Source organism: Bos indicus, chromosome 13, assembly GCF_029378745.1.
Source record: "Bos indicus isolate NIAB-ARS_2022 breed Sahiwal x Tharparkar chromosome 13, NIAB-ARS_B.indTharparkar_mat_pri_1.0, whole genome shotgun sequence".
Lineage (NCBI taxonomy): Eukaryota > Metazoa > Chordata > Mammalia > Artiodactyla > Bovidae > Bos > Bos indicus.
The window spans coordinates 72769902-72790595 of record NC_091772.1 but is presented as its reverse complement, the minus strand read 5'-3'; the positions used below and the strand labels follow the sequence as shown (position 1 = coordinate 72790595).

The 20694-nt window shown below is 46.4% G+C and overlaps 1 protein-coding gene across 1 annotated transcript; it reads right to left on the bottom strand.

Annotated features, from left to right (window-relative positions):
• Positions 1-4010: 4010 nt before the first annotated feature.
• On the bottom strand, positions 4011-15419 carry R3HDML (R3H domain containing like). The gene is made up of 5 exons (XM_019972786.2): positions 14013-15419; positions 10816-10934; positions 10578-10710; positions 8376-8491; positions 4011-5243 (listed from the first exon to the last, which is right to left on the bottom strand). Exons 1-5 carry the CDS (start codon positions 14337-14339, stop codon positions 5111-5113), a joined length of 828 nt encoding a protein of 275 aa, XP_019828345.2. The 5' UTR covers positions 14340-15419; the 3' UTR covers positions 4011-5110.
• Between the last annotated feature and the right edge of the window lie 5275 nt (positions 15420-20694).

Below are 20694 nucleotides of genomic sequence, written 5' to 3'. Positions count from 1 at the left end.
TACACATAGACACTGATCTGCACAGAAAAGTGTTCCCCCAAATTCATATGTTGAAGATCTAACCCCCAATGTGATTGTATCTGAAGCCTTTATGGATGTTCAGTTCAGTTCAGTTCAGTCGCTCAGTTGTGTCTGACTCTTTATGACCCCATGGACTGCAGTACGCCAGGCTTCCCTGTCCATCACCAACTCCCGGAGCTTACTCAAACTCATGTCCATCGAGTAGGTGATGAGATCCAACCATCTCATCCTCTGTCGGCCCCTTCTCCTCCCACCTTCAATCTTTCCCAGCATCAGGGTCTTTTCCAATGAGTCAGTTCTTCACATCAGGTGGCCAAAGTATTGGAGTTTCAGCTTCAGCATCAGTCCTTCCAATGAATATTCATGAATGTAATTAAGGTTAAACTAGTGGGGTCCTGATTCAATAGAGTTAATGTCCTTATAAGAAGAGATATGAGAGGACTTCCCTGGCAGTCCAGTAGTCAAGACTCTGTGCTTCCAAAGCAGGGGGTGCAGGTGTGATCCCTGGTCGGGGAACTAAGATCCCACACACTGTGCAGCTTGGCAAAAAAAAATTTTTTTTTTAAAAAAGGAGAGACATGAGAGTGTACCCCTCTCCTACCTATGCAGATACAGTGAGAAGGTAGTTATCTGCAAGTCAAGAAGGGAAATCTCACCGGAATCCAACTATACTGGCATCCTGAATTCACACTTCCAGCCTCTAGAACTGGGGAAACTTTTTTCTCTTGGTTGAGTCACCCAGTCCATGGTATTTTGTTATGGCAACCCAAGCCGATTTGGATAAACACACATGTAGATGCACATAAATACATGGGAACATGTGAAACACACCCTCCTGTCACCTCCTCAGTCTCTAAGGGCTGTCTCCACACCAGCATACCCACCTCATTCTTTGAGTGGCTATGTACTGTGTGGATGTCCCATAAATGATTTTTCTAGTCTTCTATTGCTGGACACTTAGGTTGTCTCCAGGCTTTTGTCACTACAGTGAATGTCTTCATAAACTTCAAGTCTCCTGCATCAGATGTGGGAATTTATCTGTAGGTCAAATTTCTAGAGGCAGAATCCTATCAATTTGTAAATATGCTATGATATGTCTTTTATTAAAAACAAGACAACCTCCCTCCGTAGTTTACTTTCCCATCTCAGTGACAACATCTCCTTCCTTTTGACATTGAACTTTTAAATTAATTTATTTATTTTATTTATTTATTACATAAATTACGTATTTAATTTATTTATTTAAATAAATTTATTTATTTGGCTGTGTCAGGTCTTAATTGTGGCATGCAGGATCTTTGATCTTTAGTTGCGGCATGTGGGATCTAGTTCCCTGACCAGGGATCGAACTGGGGCCCCCTGCATTATGACCAGGGAATCTTAGGCATTGAACCACCAAGGAAGTCCCTTGACATTGAACTTTTAAAGCAACTGTCTACACTAGTGCCAGGTACTTTCCCAGATGCTTTCTATGTACTCATTCATTTCATGTTTTGAAGGACCTCATGAGGCAGATACAATTTATGTCCCCATTTACAGGTGAGACTGAGGCGTTAAGATCTTGACTTACCCAAGCACACTTGGCCACTTTGTGTTAAATTTGTACTGAGGCATTCTGGCTTCAGAGTCCAGGCTCTTAACTCTCTTGGCTGGTGAATGTATGAGCAAATGAGCAATCAGATGAGACTGGGGAATGATCTTCAAAGAGCATAAAATATTAGGGGGGTTTAAGAACTGTTTCAGATTTCTTGCAGCAAAAGTTCCCAACTTCAAGAGGGGAGGAGAGGGTGAGATGTATGGAAAAAGTAACATGGAAACTTACATTGCTGCTGCTGCTGCTGCTAAGTCGCTTCAGTCGTGTCAGACTCTGTGCGACCCCGTAGACGGCAGCCCACTAGGCTCCTCCGTCCCTGGGATTCTCCAGACAAGGACACTGGAGTGGGTTGCCATTTCCTTCTCCAATGCATGAAAGTGAACAGTGAAAGTGAAGTCGTTCGGTCGTGTCTGACTCTTAGCGACCCCACGGACTGCAGCCTACCAGGCTCCTCGGCCCATGGGATTTTCCAGGCAAGAGTACTGGAGTGGGGTGCCATTGCCTTCTCCGGAAACTTACATTACCATATGTAAAATAGATAGCCAATGGGAATTTGCTGTATGGCTCAGGAAACTCAAACAGGGGCTCTGTATCAATCTAGAGGGGTGGGATGGGGTGGGAGATGGGAGAGAGGTTTTAAAAGGGAAGGGATATATGTATACCTCTGGCTGATTCATGTTGAGGTTTGACAGAAAACAACAAAATTCTATAAAACAATTATCCTTCAATAAAAAAAAGTTCCCAACTTCAGTTGGAACAGCGGCTTAGCCAAGCTAGGGCATTACTGGAGTTCTCACTGCCACATCTGTAGGGGCCAAGGCTTGATAAACACAAGCGTGCCCACTGGGTTCATTCCTTCTTTGACCTGGGGTCTTCTCAGAGACAGTTTCAGAAATGGGGGATCCAGGAGGTCTTCTGGAATTCCCAATGGACTTTATGCTTCATTATCTCTGTTATTGTTCAGTCACTAAGTCATATCTGACTTTTTGCTACCACATGGACTATAGCCCACCAGGCTCCTCTATCCGTGGGCTTTCCCAGGCAAGAATACTAGAGTGGGTAGCCATTTCCTTCTCCGAGGGATCTTCCCGATCCAGGGATCGAACCTGGGTCTCTGGCATTGCAGGTGGATTCCTTACCTACTGAGTCACCAGGGAAACCCCTCATCATTTCTACCTTTGTCCAGTCCCTGGTTTCTCCCTTCTTAGCTGAGAGGCAGGGGAGTGACACTGGACGTTGGAGTCATACAGAGCATATTCAGACCCAACTTCTATGGCCTTAGTTTTTATGTCTATAAAATGCGAGTAAGATCAATACATAGCAGGATAATTCAATGAGATTAAGAGTGTCCTCAGCATCTCATAAATGCCAATGGTGATTACCCTGGTTATCCTGTTAACTCAGGACATAGGAAGGCAAATCGGGGACCTCAGAAGAGCATAGCCATGGGATCGGAGGGAGCTGAATTAAAATCCCGTATCTGCTCCTTACTAGCTCTGTGACCTTATACATGCCATGGAATCCAGAGGGTTACATGCCACTTAAATTTCCAAAACAAGGTTTTCCCTGGTAGTGCAATGGCTAAGATTCTACACTTCCAATGCCGGGAGCCTCTGTTTGACTCGTGGTCAGGGAACTAGATCCCACATGACTCAACTAAAGAGCTCACATGCAAAACAAGAAAAAAAAAAAAAAGAGCTCACATGCCACAGCTAAGAGCTGGTGCAGCTAAATAAATAAATACACTTTTTTAAATCTAAAAAAAAAGTTCCAGAACAGTTGGGAATTTGACAAAAGGTTGGCAAGTCCTTCCCCCACCTGCCACATAAGGATATTAATAATTTTTAAGGAAATCTAACATTCATTATCACCATTGTGTGATACATGAAAGGACATTTTAATATACCCCCTTCCAAAAAAATTAGGAAGAATATAATCTGAGAATAATGAACTCAGAACCGCGTCCTTGTTTTTCTTATTTCATGCATCTCTAGCATTTGGAAATGGGCACTTCTGATAAGTCTCATTTTTCTTAGTTGTAAAGTGGAGTGAGAAGTCAGACACCTGCACCTGTGATCCGCTGATGTACTTGGTGCAAAGCAGGAGCCGAGGGACTGTTAGCACCTGGTCTTCTTTATTTATTTGGCTGTGCCAGGTGTTGGTTGCAGTATGCAGGCTCTTCACTGCAGCATGCAGGATCTAGTTCCCTGACCAGGGATCGAACCAGGATTCCCTGCCTTGGGAGCTCGGAATCTTAGCCGCTGGACCATCAACGAAGCCCTTTCGGCCTTCCTCCTGAGCTGGTTTCCCCTCAGCCCATCTCCTCTGCTCCGGTTCCTTCTCTCCTCTTTGACCCTCCTGAGGACCGAGATGGGGACCAGAAAGAGCCAGTGCACAAGATCTCAAAGAATTTTATTGAGGGTGGAGGAAGGCGATATTGGAGACACAGGTACAGGTTGTAGCGTAGATGGGAATGTCCAAGAGGGAAGAATACTCATTCCATCCAGAATCATGTAGGGACTCTGTGAAAAGGGGCTTGTTTTCCATCTGGGTCTTTGAATGAAGCTCTCTCCAGCCAGGCAGGGAGTGGGCCCCAGCTGGAGTGCAAGGTCTGAGGGAGAGATTTTACTATCTCTAAAGACAAAAGGTCTTTTGTGTGTTTTGATAACTGGGTGGGGTGGGGAGAGGGGAAAAGGTTTCTGGGAACGAGAATGAGATTCCCTGGGAGAAATAAAGAAAGGAGAGAGAGACAGAGAGAGCCAAAGGAAAAAAAAAAGCCTTAAAAGACAGAATTCCCTCAGCCGAGCTTTGCTTTTAGGCTGTCAGTTCTGAGCATTCAAAGAGGTGTCTAGAACAGCCTGAAGGAGCTTTCAGAGCCTGGGCTTCAACCTGGGTGCCTTCCCAGACAAGCCATGCAGCTCTCAGTAAGTCATGCCCTTTTGCCAAGCCTCAGTGTGCCCACCTGTGAAAAAGATGCCTGGACCCTGCATGGCTTCAGTAACGTACACTGGGGGTGGGGTGTCCACAAGCTAACTACAGTTATTTTGTAAAAGCTTGCAACTGAAATGGTCCCAAATCAGAGAGGGAGACCATTGGTCCACAAAGACGGCCCAGGAGCTGGTTGGCTGTTATTGAATGAATGAAGGTAGTTTATTGGATACACAAAGACTTGGGGGTTGGAGGCCTGAGAGTCCAAAAGCTGCTGCCACTGCTTCTTCCGGCCCTGGCTCTCTGAGAACTGAGTCAGTTGAGGATGCAGGCCTCTTTCCTGGAGGCCGGAGGAGAAAAAGATGTAACAGGTAAGAAGGAAAGCAAGGAGGCTGTTTTCTCCGGGTACATGCTGGACGTTTAGGAAATGGAAACAGGAGGGAAGATTCAGGTAGGTGAAGTGAGCCCAACTCACATCCTTAAAAAAGTATTCCTTGACCCTGTCTTGGGGAAGGGACTCTTGGAGCGTCAGGCCCAGCCGGAGACCTGCCAGAGCCCATGGAAAATTCAGAACCACAGGAGCTTGTTTGACTTGCGTCTCGAGAAGCACATGTTGCTGCTGCAGCTGCCTTGGTAGATGGGGGGGCAGGCGGAACACGGCCTCCCCGTCTTGTATGGTGCCTCTCCGATCCAGTTACCCCTGGAAGAGAAGAGGGCCCAGGGAGGCGGGTTGGGGGGACAGATACATGAGCCACCTTCACACAGGTTTTCAAATATCAGCAGGGCCGCTGACTGGCCCTGTAACCAGGTCACAACTGCAAGCCTCAGTTTCTTCATCTCTAAAACCAAGAGAAGACATTCTTCCCACACAGAAATGAGCATATCCAAGCACCTGGCTTGGCAGATAAGCAGTTCCCCAGGAAGTGCAATTTTTTTGATTCCTTCCACACAACCACCCCACCCCAGCCACCTCCCCAAAGAAATCCCTCCCTCCCCTCTCTAACAAGCAGATCTGAGTTCTGATCCTGGTTCTGCCAGCTGGTGACAGAATAAACCATCTCATTTCTTTCTTTTTTTTTTTAAAGATTTTTTTTTTTTTTTTGATGTGGGCCATTTTTAAAGTCTTTATTGAACTTATTACAGTATTGCTTCTGTTTTATGTTTTGGTATTTTGGCCCTGACCAGGGATCAAACCCACACCCACTGCATTGGAAGATGAAGTCTTAACCACTGGACCACTTAACCACTTACCCAGGGACCACCAGGGTAGTTTAGTCCCTAAACTACCTCATTTCTTGAGCCTTGATTTTATCCTCTGAATAAGTTAATGAAATGGTGTCCATAAAAATTATGCAAAAACACTTTGTAACTTACAAAGAAAGAAAGATAGCACTAAGTCGTGTCCGACTCTTGGGATCCCATGAACTGTAGCCTGCCAGGCTCCTCTGTCCATAGGATTCTCCAGGCAAGAATATTGGAGTAGTTTGCCATTTCCTTCTCCAGGGGAACTTCCCGATCCAGGAATTGAACCCAGGTCTCCCACATTGCAGGCAGATTCTTTACCAACTGAGCTATGCGGGAAGCCCCTGTAACTTATAAGGTAATATGCAAATAAGAACTATAATAATTAGATACTGGGTGTAATTCAACCATGGGAGATGTGCCCGTGAAACCTCTTTGTGGCCTCTGCTGTACATTTATTTTTCATGGACAGTCATCCAAAACCATCCTACCTGCTATGAAGTTAATCTTCTCAATAGATTTGGGGAGGGGCGCGGATAGGGAGCCATTGCTTAAAGGTAACAGTTTTTTCTCTTTGGGATGATGAAAACATTTTGGAAATAGAGGTGATGGTTGTACAACACTATGAATACAATTAATGCCACGAAATAGTACACAGTACTTAAAAATGGCTAAAATGGCAAATTTATGTTATATATATATTTTTTACCAGGATTGAAAAAAATGAATACTGTGATACACCAAAAACCCATTGAGTTGTACACTTCAAATGGATAAATTGTATGGTATGTGAATTATATCTCAACTAAGCAGTTTTTTAAAAAAGAACAAACCAGGGATTCCCTGGCCATCCAGTGGTTAAGATTTGGTGCTTTCATTTCCAGGGGCCGTGTTTGATTCCTGGTCAGGGAACTAAAATCCCACAAGCCCCGAGGCGTGGCCAAACAAACAAAACAAACCTTCATCCCATCATTCTCCTGCTCAAGAACTTTTAGTGGTTTCCCATTGCCTGTGCAGGAGTTTGCAAGCTTTTTATGTAAAGGGCCAGATAGTAAATATTTTAGGCTTTGGGGGCCAAACGTCTTTATTGCACGAAAGCAGCCCTAGAGGATATGTGAACAAATGTCGTGGTCATGTTTCAATAAAAGTTTATTTATAGAAATAGGCAGCAGGTCGGATTTTGGCTGTGGGCTGTAGTTTGCTGGCCTCTAGCTTATGAATCACAACTACGGTTTTGGTCAGGCTTTCCAGACTGCTCTGGCTTCCCTGATAGCTCAGCTGGTAAAAAAAAAATCCGCCTGCAGTGCAAGGGACCTGGGTTCGATCCCTGGGTTGGGAAGATCCCCTGGAGAAGGGAAAGGCTACCCACTCCAGTATGGAGAATTCCATGGACTGCATAGTCCATGGGGTGGCAAAGAGTTGGACACGACTGAGCGACTTTCACTTTCCAGACTGCTCTAGTGGCACATAGATCCAGCTTACACACCAGATCTTCCCACAGCTCTTTTCTCCATCCAACCCAAAGAGTTCTCTTTTCTCCCTCTTCATCCACCTCAAGGCCTAAAATCAGTCCCCCAGGATCTTGCTCGGGGCGGCCTAATAATCTCACCTCTAGCTGGTGCTGTTAGTGATCTCTCAAGCTCCAGTGCCTTATTGTCTCAAACATCAAACACTCTTTGTAGGCAGAAATGTAATCTTTTTCCTCCAAAAGTGATGGCTGAATAACAATAAGTAAAGTCAGCCAAAGTGCTTAGAAAAGTGTGGATTTCTGGTTTCATATGGGTTCGTTCATTCATTCATTCAACCAAGACTTCTAGTGGGCATCAGGATTTGTGTCAGATGCTGTGAGTCCACAGTTTTCAAAAGGTGCTCCCGGAAGTTTAGGGGCAGGGAATGTGGGTGGTGGAGACACCAGGGGATGATGGAATAAAAGTCATCCTTTTTTTGTTTAATTTAACCACTTGAGGGAAAGTTCTGCTTTAAGAAAAACCAACAGTTTGAAATCACTGTAGTAAAAGGATATAAAAATGAATCAGGTCTATTTTCTGCTCTCAAAGACTTCTCTTGACCTCTCTCCCACCTAGCTGACTGGAGTCTGGAAGAAGCAGCTGAGCATGCTCACTGCATCCTTCCTTTCTTTCCTGTGGGATCTGCCTCCCTGCAGGCAGCATATGTCCTTGGTGGCTCTGTTTCTCGTGGGAAGCTTAAAGGGGCCAGCACTATACTTAGAAGAGGCCTCTGGTTGTCCAGTGTTGCTTGTTAATGGATGTGAAGGTTTAATTCAACAGCGAGCTATTTGCAAGCCCACTTGGCTGGCAGAGCTAAAACACATTCTCCACTACTGGCTTCATCAGGGAGACTGCCTATCTACTATCCACCTGCCTTGGTCCTCTGTCTATCACCCAATTGACTGTGAAGCTTGGGTAAAGAAAAAGGATTCTCGATCAATTCTAAAAGTACCAAACTGTATGGTGTATTTAGAACAGAGGAGGGCAAGGTGTCCTGTGTGTCTTCCTTTTATGAGAATCCTGCCCACCTTGTGAGCCACCCTCCTGCCCCAGAGTCCCCTCGATCTCAAAGCTGCACTCACTTAATGGCATAGTTGCAGACCAGGTACACAGCCTGGCGCCAGGTGCTGCCCCAGACGCGGATGCTGCCACAGGTGTGGATGGCACAGCCCAGCCGATTGGAAGATGCCCACACCATCTGAGAAGGGAGGACAAAGGAAAGGGAGGCTGTGAGAAGGACTTGGGCCTGGACGTTTCCTGCACTTGCTCAGTTCAGGGTGGATGCATTAGCTGAGGTTTTCCTGGGGGAGGCAACTGTCTCAAAAGTGAGAGGATGGAGGCATACGGTACTATTAATATAATGTTTCCCAAACTTTATTTTTTACTGCAATCAACAGTAGGGAAAACAGTTTTATACTGTTACCCAGCGCACCAACACACACACACACACACACACACACACACACACACACACACCTACTCCTCTTGCACAAAAGTTTTACGAACTAATATTTAATCTTATCATATAGAAGGATATATGCTAATGTTTTCTATAGTGTTCAATTAGATTTCTTTCTTTCCCCCCTTATGAACAATGCTTGAAAATCATTGTTGTGTTGGAGATTAGAACACAAACTTTTTTTTTTTTAGAAAAGAAAAAAATTTTACTTGAAAAGAAATACAAGGAAGTCCAGCCTCAAAATGACCAGCCAGCCAAATACAAACCACAGTATTTAAAGGAAATGAATACAAAATTTCTAAGATTACCAGGTTTTCCATTAATCTGTTCCTGATTAAAAAAAAAAAAAAAAACAAAGCGAAACAGTATCTTTCTCAAAAGATTACATATCCACAAAGGAAGGGACCTGTGTTTAGGTATCCATGTCACAAAAGGCGAAGATGAAATTGTTTTTGCAAAGCCTTATGGGAAATACTCAAGGTTTCAATATTGGAAGGATGCAGGCTAAACAGACTAACCTGTTGTTCCTGGTTTATCTCAGTATACAAATTGCTATTTCTCATGAACTGTGGTACATGATATGCTTGCTGCTGCTGCTAAGTCACTTCAGTCGTGTCCGACTCTGTGTGATCCCATAGACGGCAGCCCACCAGGCTCCTCCGTCCCTGGGATTCTGCAGGCAAGAACACTGGAGTGGGTTGCCATTTCCTTCTCCAATGCATGAAAGTGAAAAGTGAAAGTGAAGTCGCTCAGTCCTGTCTGACCCTCAGCGACCCCATGGACTGCAGCCTTCCAGGCTCCTCCATCCATAGGATTTTCCAGGCAAGAGTACTGGAGTGGGATGCCATTGCCTTCTCCCATGATATGCTTAGTCATAAAGAAACCAGGAGAAAGTGTCAGTTTTCCTTTCATATTATTCATGGGGAAAAAAATCCAGAAGCAAATGTACTACCCTGTTACCTTTGGGAAATAGAATTGAGAGAAGAGCTTACTATCTACAGTGCACGTTTCTATAGCATTCAAATACCTTATTATTTCTTTTTTTATAAATTTATTTATTTTAATTGGAGGTTAATTACTTTACGATATTGTATCGGTTTTGCCATACATCCATATGAATCTGCCACAGGTGTACACGTGTTCCCATCCTGAACCCAGAACATAAACTTTGAAGATAAACAGCCTTGGGTCAGTTTCTCAATATCAGAAGCTGTGTGACTTTGACCAGTCACTTAACTGCTTTGTGCCTTGTTTCTCCTTTGGTAAAATGGGGGTAATAATATCTCATGGATGTCAGGAGGGACATTTGGCTTAAGCCTCACATTTCCTAGGAGAATTTTCTTCAGTGTTTGACATTTACTGCAAATGAGTCACAGAGAAATTGGCAGGTCTCCAAAAGAAGACCTTTGTCCTACCATTGGTCCTATTTCTTATAACACTATACTGCATTGTATTTTTATGTACAATAAGTGGTACCATCTCAATATGAGCACTCTGAATACACTACGATTTTTGGGTAATATTTGGCATTTCTTTTTTAAGACAGCACAGCCTTGGAAACTAGAAAATACTGGGAAACATTTGGACCTATTGATAGCAAGGCACTCTTGAACTTGTCAGACCACACATCTCCATTTTGGGGTCAAACAATATGGCCCACTGACCTAAGACACTCAAAATAAGACCCAGTTCAGTTCAATTCAATGTATATACAGGAAAAGGCTCATTATGTAAGAGCAAGTCCGTAGAGGCCTGTGTTTTATTTCGAGCTGCTGTCCACCACATTCTACTTCTCCCACCAGCCCTTCATCCCTACAAAGGGTACCTGGGTGTAGTGGGAGCAGACAGGGCCACTGCAGCGCCAGGGGCAGCGCGGGGTACAGTCCTTTGGGGCAGGAAACAAGTAATGCCGCTTCTCCTCTGACCAAGACTTCACAAGATCCACCACTGAGCGGTACCTGGGAAGGTGGAGGCGATGGAAGAAACTCAGACCGTGTGCTCGGTGAACTTGCTGAGTGAAAGAAGGGCAGTGTAGTGACGGGGTGAAGGGAGGGCTCACTCACCGGCCGGAATGGACAGACAGGTTCTGGCCCACGTATCTCATCAGCTGTGAGGGCCCGTGGGCCCAAATGCACTGGGAGGCCCAGGCCTCAGCCGACCTGGCCAGCCGCTCGTCCCAGACCTGGGGAAGCAGAAAGGTCATGAAGTTCCCAGTGGGAGGAAAACCACCACCATCTCAGTAGCATCTAGAAATGCAAATATACGTGGTATCATGACTCCTCCATCTCCTGGGAACCCTGCAATAAATCCACTTAATTAATAAGAAAACTGAGCCTTAGAGAAGGCCTGTGACTTCAAGGTCAATAGCAAGTCCACACGAGAGCTGAGATCCACACCTAGCCTTCTGACTCTTAGCCCGATACCCTTTTTCCTTCGCTGGACTTCAAGCTTGGGGTTCCCTGCTCTGAGGGGGTCCCAGGGATTGGCCTGGGAGTTCCCAGCTATCCCTAGAAGAGACTGAGCCCAGGATAATAGGAAGAGAATGGATTTTTTTTATTAAAATTTGAAAATGTGTTTAACATTAAATTTTTAAAATTCAAAATGTGTTTGTTTTTAATAGTGAAAACATGCACACATTTACTATGTAAGCTGTTGAAAGGAGAAGTGGAGAGTCTTTCATCTTCATCTTATACTAGTCCCTCATCTTATACTAGCCACCCAGACTCTGGAGGTAACCATCATCGTGAGTTTCTTGTGTCCAGTTGCAGAAATATTCCACACCCATAAGCATATAATATATATATAAAATGTATATATGATTATATGTAAAAAATGTAATTATATATAATATAATGTATGTAATATATGTAATTACATATCATATTGTGTTAATATATAAATAAAATATATATTATGTAAAGATAATAATTATATATATATACACATATAATCCTTCCCGGAGAAGGAAATAGCAACCCACTCCAATATTCTTGCCTAGAAAATCCCATGGACTGCAGAGCCTGGTGGTCTACAGTCCATGGGGTCGCAAGAAAGTCAGACATGACTTAGCAACTAAAGTGTTAGTCACTCAGTCATGTCCGACTCTTTGTGACCCCATGGACTGCAGCCCGCCAGGCTCCTCTGTCCATGGAATTCTCCAGGCAAGAATACTGGAGTGGGTTGCGATTTCCTTCTCCAGGGGATCTTCCCAACCCAGGGATTGAACCTGGGTCTCCTGAATTGCTGACAGACTCTTTTATCAACTGAGCCACCAGGGAATAACAACATATACATATATATGTGTGTGTATATATATATATATATATATATATATATGTGAATTTTTTTGACAGATGGCAGGATGCCAGACATTCTATTTGGCACCTTGCTGTTTTCATTTAACCAGACAGGTTTGTCTTAGCGATGATTCTACATCAGCACATAGAGAATACCCTCCTCCTCCTCAGTAATGGCTTCTTAATTTTCCCATCTATGAATGCCCCAAGTTTTATATCTCAAAAAAGGATCACTTACTTAAAAAAAAATACTAGTTCCCTTCCACTCTGACTTCCTGAGATTCTGAGATATTATTTGTTCCTTCATTTCATCTGTCATTTAGCAAATATTGAACAAGGACTCACAGTCTAGCAAGGAAATGAGACGTTAAGCAATCATTACAGTTGGCTGGTGTGAGAATGTGAAACGGAACCTGGTCTTTTTTGGAGCCATAGAGAGAAAGTGATCCTTGAGCAAGGGATATTTAGCCAGATACCTGTCCTGTGGGCTGAAGCCAGCTAGTGAAGCAATGGGGACACCCAAAGAAGGGTCCAGACATCTCCCCGGGGTTGTGAGACTCATCCATTCTTAAAGAAAGCAGAGGAATGTTTTCTTCATGCTTCAAAGGGGTGAGCTGAGGTAGGGGCATGCAAACCTCTAACCCACGCTCACTGACCCTCCCCAGGGCCCCTCCTGGTGGAACTGTCTAGCTCTCTCTCTTCCACAATACATGCAACAATCAAACACCTGTTGCGGGGAGGGCTTTGCACACAGGGCTGGTGCTCAGTAAATGTGTCATTGTTTGAAAACTGGAGGGCCTTCTACGTGCCAGCCATTGTGTTAATTAATGGATGAGTCAGTTAATGAACAAATAAACGGCTCCCCCACCTTTAGCTGCCTGCCATTTGGGCTCCCATCCCCACCCCTCCCAACACCTTATTGTACCTGATGTCGTATTCTACATAAATGTTGTGGTTGATCTTTGTTTTTTATCATGCCCACTGAAATGGAAGCTCTGTGAAGGACAAGACCTTGTCCATCCTGTTCTTGGCAGTGTCCACAGGGCTTAGCAGTGGTGCCTAGCTCCAAGCAGGAGATGCTACATAAGTGAATGAACGCATGGCAAAAGTACAAGTGTTTGCAGGCAGTTAAGGGAGCAGGTATCTGTCTTACAGGGGGCGGCTGACAATCCTTTTCCCTAAAGAAATCTGTAGGTGAGCTGGAGGCCTATCTCTACAGGCTAGTTTGGGACAATGGTCCTGGGGGAGGGGCTGCGATAATGAAAAAGGTTCCCTCCTCCCCTCCGGAGTCAGGCTGGTAGGGGGCTGGGGTGAGACACCCCCTTCTCCCCTGATCCCCCATTCTGCCTCTTTGAAGGAAGACATCCCAGCGTCCTTTGCTGGTCAGCTGCTGTTTCTCCCCCAGCCTGTGCCCTCCACCCCCACCCCAGAAACTAATCCCTATCTCTCCCAATTCTACCCCCAGAGACTTGTGGACAGACTGGGAGTGTCATCAAACCCCTGGGGCAAAGAGACAATGGCAGGGAAATCTCCAGCCACCCACCCACTGCGGATCCCCAGCAGGAAGCCAGAATTCTTGGAAAAGGCATTGTGTTAGTTAAGACAACAGCTTTAGCAGCTGGCAGAGCTGGGGTGTAATCCCAAGTGGGTGACCTTCAACGAATTAATTCTCTGCTTCTCGATTTCTTTATTTGGAAAATGCAGATAAATCCCACCTTGAAGGAAGAGGGTTCTGTGTAAGTGCCTGGGGCACAGAGGATGCGCCATAAATCGCAGTCCTCTGCTCCTGCCTGCAGAAAGGACCTATATAAAGCCTTAGTTTTCTCATCTGTAAAATGGGCAGACTTCACAGGGCCCAGATACTGGCTAGAAAGGCTAGACTCGTGAGTGGTTCAGCCCTTCCAGGGAACACCGAGTCAACTGGCATTTGCCAGAGAGGGCACTGGCAGAGCATGAGGACTCACCATATACTCCATGTTGGCAGCAGGTGGGTGCACGCTGGCCCGGATGTGGTTGTGATAATCCAATAAGGCACTCATGTCCCGGGCAGAGATGTGGCGCTTCCGCTGGTACCGAGGCACCCCCAGGCCACTCAGGGGCCTCACAGCTGTGCCCTTGGTCTGGGTCAGTGCCAGGGTGGTGTTGGGCATCAAGGCGTTCATTGTCTGGCCTGCCCAGAAGAGCAGGCCTGCCAGGCCCACGGTGCCGGGCAGCGGGGGCATAGCTGGCTGGAAGGGGTCCCACGTCTGGCCTCGTGCAGTCAGAGCTGGCTGCCTGGAGGGGGCGGTCATGAGGGCACCAAACCCTGAGTGCTCCCCAGCATTCCCACCCTAGAGGATGCTAACTGCTGGGAGCTTGACACAGACCTCCCAACACAGCTCTGGTGGCGGGGAGCAACACTCCATCCTTCCCACCCCATGGACTGAGTGGATGGTGCAGTGGGAAGAATTGCCCAGACAGGGACTTTCCTGGGGGTCCAACAGCTAAGACGCCACGATCCCAATGCAGGGGGCCCAGGTTCAATCCCTGGTCAGGGAACTAGATCCCACATGCCACAACTAAGAGTTTGCGAGTCACAACTAAAGACCCTGTGTGCCTCAACTAAGATCTGGTGCAGCCAAATAAATATTTTTTTAAAAAGATAGAAAGAAAAAATAAAGAAATGCCCAGAGAGTGGCTGAATTCGGACCAGGCCCTGGAGTGAGACAACACTTCAAAGCCGGAGTTCCATCCCACCAGCCCAGGAAGCAGACCCCACTCCTCCCCAGACTGGATACCCTCTGCACCAATCTCACTCCACACGGGCTCTGTCGGTGCCCTCAGAGGGGCAGCGCCCACCTCCCCTGAGGCATCGGCCAGGGCGCTCTCGTCCCCAAGTTGCTGCAATTTCAGGGTGGAGTTCAGTTCAGTTCAGTCGCTCAGTCGTGTCCGACTTTTTGCGACCCCACGGACTGCAGCATGCCAGGCTTCCCTGTCCGTCACCAGCTCCCGGAGCTTGCCCAAACTCTTGCAAGACACAGAAAGAAGGAAGAGACTGAAAGAGGCAGACAAAAAGAAAAGCGAGAAACAGAGAAAAAGAAAATGAGGGAGACAAAAAGATCACTGACATAAAAAGATCCAGAAAAGAGCTATGAGACAAAAAAGGTAGAAAGATACAGAGAGAAAGAGAGACGACGTTGGGGCAAAAAGAGAAGGAACATGGGAGAGACAGAGAGAGAGAAAGAGGGGGGAAAAGAACAGACAAGATAGAGAAAGAAATACTGAGAAGAGAACCACAGAGAGGGGTCCGGGAGACAAGGCGGCAGGCTCCCCAGGGGCGCGTACCCAGGATGGGTAGCCCAGGCTGGCGGCGGGAGGCGGCCCAGGAGGCAGGGGACCTCTGCAGACGCCCAGCCCGCCTGCCGCACAGCGACTTAAACGTTCCGCCAAGAGCTGATGGCATCTGACGTCCCAGCCCCCCAGCCCCCTCCCCTTCCAGCCGGGCCAGGCTCGAAGCTCCGCCTGCCAGTCCGTGGGCTTCTCTCTCCTCCCTCTCTCTGCCGTTCCACCTGAAGTGCAAGGGGGCCGGGGCTGAGCTGCCGGTCAGGATAGGGGTGCGGTCAAGGCAGGGATTCCCGGACGAAACACCACCTCTCCTCAGGAGACCTCAGATCCCGAGCCTTTTCTCTGCCTTCCAGACCCCACCTATTACGGCCATCTCGCATCCAGAAAGTGTTTTTCTCTTTTCTCCACAAAGTCCTCCAGCCCCAGAGTTGGCAGCTTTCATATGGTTCCCATCTAATGAGCCTGGCTGAACTTGGATGCTGAGCTCGAGTATACAAGCTCAGCCAAGCTCTCAGAAGCAGATACGATCCCTCCCCATTTTAGATGAAAAACCAGTCTCCGAAGAGGTGAAGAAACAGTCCAAAGTCAAGCCAGCCTGTCTGCTGTGGGGCCAGGATTCACATCCAAGTCTGACCCCAGGGAGGGCCCTGCTAGTATGTAACAAGGATGTCATTTCTGTAACCAAACCAAGTATAGATGCATGGGGGGGAAAGCCCGATGAGAATATTAGAATATTTGCTGCGAGGCCCCTCAAACATAGGACCATGCAGCCTAATTAATTAAGCCAGTGGATCCGGATTCAAATCCCCATTATTTTGTGTTTGAGGGTGTTTTTTTTTTTTTTTTGGTTGTTCTTTCTTTAAAAAAAAAAAGCCTTTTTATGCTCACTAACTGGTGTCCTTGGGCAGATTACTTAACCATTTGTGCTTTATCTGGAAAATGGGAGAAATAAAGGTTCTTTCCTTACAACACTGATGCCAGGATTAAATGAATTCACAACTAATTGAACTGGTGGAGCACTGAGTGGAGCTCTTTAGGTGTGTGTGCATGTGCTTATGAGAGTATGTGTGTTTGTTATAGGTGTATAAGCACACACAGACACACATGTGAGGGCTTGTGTGTCACATATAGGTGTATGGATGCGTACATGATCAAGCAGATGTCTGTACCTGCGTGTGTACTTGCATGAGTATGCATGTGCTTGTATGTGATGAATGCGCAAGCACACACATACAAGCACGTCCTTCTGATGATTTCTGTATCATATGCATGTGTTAATGCATAAATATTCAAGGATGTGTGTGTGTGTGTGTGTGTGTGTGTGTGTTGACAGAACTCCTTTGATCTCTGAGTTGCTGTACTTTGTTGTTGACAAAGAATTTCATTTTCTCTTCTCTGATTCCTTGTATTCTTCACAAATAAAAAGCGATGCCTTTGCAACGGGAAGGGACAGATTTACAAGAAAGGTGTTCCATTAAAAAAACCAAAGTTGAAGCACTTGTAATCTTCAGTCTCCACTTCCAGAGACCTTTCTGAGAAGTTCCAGGCAGAACCCAGTCTCCGGTGCCGAGCTGAGCCCTGGCCCAGGTGACGATGCAGGGCTGGGAATTGGGACGGGGCTACCCAAGTGCGGTCCTCCCCAGACGCATGGAATTCCCGCCCCAGGCAGCTGCCCAGCCTCAGCCTCGGCGGCCCAGACAGTGCCGGCTGCCAAAGCACACACCTTTTCCCCTGGAGCAGCTTCCCCCAGCCCAGGCTGACTGCTGGATGCTGGGGGAGGCGGGGCACACAGAGGCAGTGGGGGCTGGGGGCTGCTGACTCTGACCTCTACATGGCTTTCCCATCACACCAGAAAGACAAGAGGCACTGGCTCCGATCTAGCTCCATTCTCTGCCTCCAGTAGGCTGGGTGTCCTGGGGCAAGTCTCTATCCTTCTCCGGGCCATTGGAGCAACTGGACTTAGGGCTTTTCTGTCTACAGTGAGCTGAGAACCATGACATACCAGGCGGCAGAGGAGGCAAACACAAACAGCTTTGGCACTGATGACCCAGGAGTGTGTGCCCCACTCTCCCTGAGCGCTAAATACCAACCTCTCCCATGTCCTGGCCACTTGCAACGGTCCAGAGCATTAGATCCATGACTCACTTGGTCCTTGCAGCTGCCTTTGAGGCAGCAACCCCGCCCACAGACAGATGGGGACACAGAGCTTCAGTGACTTGTCCTAGGGCCTGTTTGTTTGCTAACTGGGTCCTGGCAGTGAACATTCTTGCCCATTTTACAGAATGCACACGCATCCACTGTGCACACACCACACACACATGCATGTATACACACACAGATACCCTCCTCCCACAAAATATGAGACAGCTGGTTCCCCCAGTCCCTTAAATTCTTGCTGTCAGATGCCCTCAGGTGCTTTTCCATAAATACACAGAAGCCCACCCTTTACACACTTGATCATGTGAACACACAGAAGCGGCAGGTATTTGTTCTTTCCTCAGTGCTCAGAGCCATTTCAAGCACTTGACCTGGATGAGACCATCCAGTCTTCAGACCCACCCTATCAGGTTGGTATTATTACTGTCATCGTAACCATTTTTCTATACGTGAGGGAACAGGCACACAGAAGTGAGTCGTTGGCCTGGGGTCTCACAGCAGGTGGGGGGCAGAGGTGGGATGGGCCAGGCTAGTCCCACTGCCTCTCCAGAGAGACAGACAGACAGACATATGAGGAAGGCACGGCCTCGAAGTCCAACCATGTGTACAAAATCACCATCTCCTGGGACTTCCCTGATGGTCCAGTACTTAAGACTGTGCTTCCAATGCAGGGGATGTAGGTTCAATCCCTGGTCTGGGAACTAAGATTCCACGTGCCTTGCAGTGTGGCAAAAAGAAAAAAAAAAATCACTGTCTCCTACCCGACATGTTCACACATCCAGAACAACCCAGAAAATCACACTGGTAGCAAACATACAAAAACACCCGCGGCCAGTCCACCAGGTAGGACCTTGCCTGCTGTCCTTGTTGACTAAGCCTGTCCCGAGGTTCACTTTGACAGGTTGGTGTTGTTTAATTGCCAAGTCATGTCTAACTCTTTGTGACCTCATGGACTGCAGCATGCTAGGCTCCTCTTTCCTTCACCGTCTCCCAGAGTTTGCTCAAATTCATGTTCAATGAGTCAGTAACGCCACTGAAACATCTCATCCTCTGCCACCCTTTTCTCCTTTTGCCTTCAATCCTTCTCAGCATCAGGGTGTTTTTTTCTGACAAGTCGGCTGTTTGCTTCAGGTGGCCAAAGTATTGGAGCTTCTGTTCAGCAACTGTCCTTCTGATGAATATTTAGGGTTGATTTCCTGTAGGATCGACTGGTTTGATCTCCTTTCTGCCAAGGGACTCTTCGAGTCTTCTGTAGCACCAGAACGCAAAAGCATCGATTCTTTGGCACTCAGCCTTCTTTATGATCCAACTTGCCCATCTGTACATGAATACACAGGTTGCCAGTGGATAAAAATGTTAGGGGTGAAGGCAGGAAATAATCAGAGATGGCCCAGATGAATGTCCTGGGCTGGGATCTCACTTCAGGATAAGAGCTTTACTCACCCCTGGATTTTGTCACACTGGATTCAGCTATTGCTTCATCTTCACCCCTACTGGAATTCTCTTGGGCAAGTGAAGGGGAGATTCTTCTAGATAGCAGTAGTATTTGAGGCAGTACATCTCAGTGACTAACACTGCTGACTCTGGATCCAGACAGCCTGGGTTCATGGCTTACTAGCCGTGTGTCCATGGGCAAGTTACTTAACCTTTTGTGCCTTGATGTCTCACCTATAAAATAAGGCTGCCTTGTGGAATTGTTGTGAGGATTAAATGAACTGAGACACGTGACACAAGGCCTGAGTAAGCAGTCAAGAAATGTTAGCTATAACTGATGATAATAATAACAACAATAACAGTCAACATTTATTTAGCACATACTAGATGGGCTTCTCTGGTGGCTCAGACGGTAAAGAATCTGCCTGCAATGCAGAAGACCAGGGTTCGATCACTGGGTTGGGAAGATCCCCTGGAGAAAGGAATGGCTACCCACTCCAATATTTTTGCCTGGAGAATCCTATGGACAGAGGAGCCCCACAGTCTGTGGAGTCACAAAGAGTTGGACACAACTGAGTGACTAACACTTTCACTTTTTTTTCAGGTGCCAAGCACTAAGTGCTATAAGAGTCCGATATCATTCAAGTTTTGCTCCAGTTTTATGGATTAGGGTTCAGAATCTCCATTCAACAGACGAAGAAGTGGAAACTCAGAGAGGTTAAGTACCTGGTCCAAGGTCACACAGCTAGTCCCAGTGGAAACTGGATTCCAGAGCCAGGTCTCTGTTTCTTACCCCAGGGTTCTTTTCAGACAATAAAGTTGCTTTTAAGAAGAGTCTGTGTAGGGACTCCCCCGGTGGTCCAGTGGTTAAGACTCCACACTCCCATTGCAGGGGCACAATGGAAAAAAGCCTGTGTAGTACAACACAAGGAATATAAAACTATAAATGGAGTATAACCTTTAAAAATTGTGAATCACTATATTGTCCATGAATTTATATAATATTGTACATCAACGGTACTTTAATTTTAAAAGAGAGATGAAAAAGAAGAAGAGACTGTGGAACAGGAGCCTGGTGCTTGAGAGAGGAGACTAAGAAAGTTGGAATGTCCTTAGAGATCCTCCAGATCACCCCTTCATTTGCCAGTTGAGGAAATAGGTTCAGAGTGGGTGAGTGACTTGTCCAAGGACACACAGCAATTGGCAGACTCAAAACTTCAACCCAGATTTGTGTCACTCCAAATCCAAACAAGGGAAAGAGGGAGCTGGGAGGGAGGAAAACACATGTGAAAAATAGGAATGGTGATCCACACTCTTCAAAACTCTTTGGTCAAATGTTCCAAGTTCTTCTAAAAGACAACTGAGAAAATGAAAGAGATGGAGGTGGAAATCAATAGAGACTCAAAAGATACACATTTTTTTAAATATTTATTCTTATTGATTTATTTGCCTGCATGTGGGATCTTCGAAGTTCCTTGTGGCATGGGAACTCTTGGTTGCAGCCTATGGGATCTAATTCCCTGACCAGGGATCAAACCCGGACCTCCTGCATTGGGAGCATGGAGTCTAAGCAACCGGACCACCAGGGAAGTCCCTACATTATTTTATATGGGCAAATTTTTTATGGACTCCACTGTTGAGGGATGTGAACTTGAGTGCGGACAAAGAAATATTATAGAAGTCAAGCTGTAATTGAGGTGGGACATTTAAGAGGCTCTTATTTCTTGATCT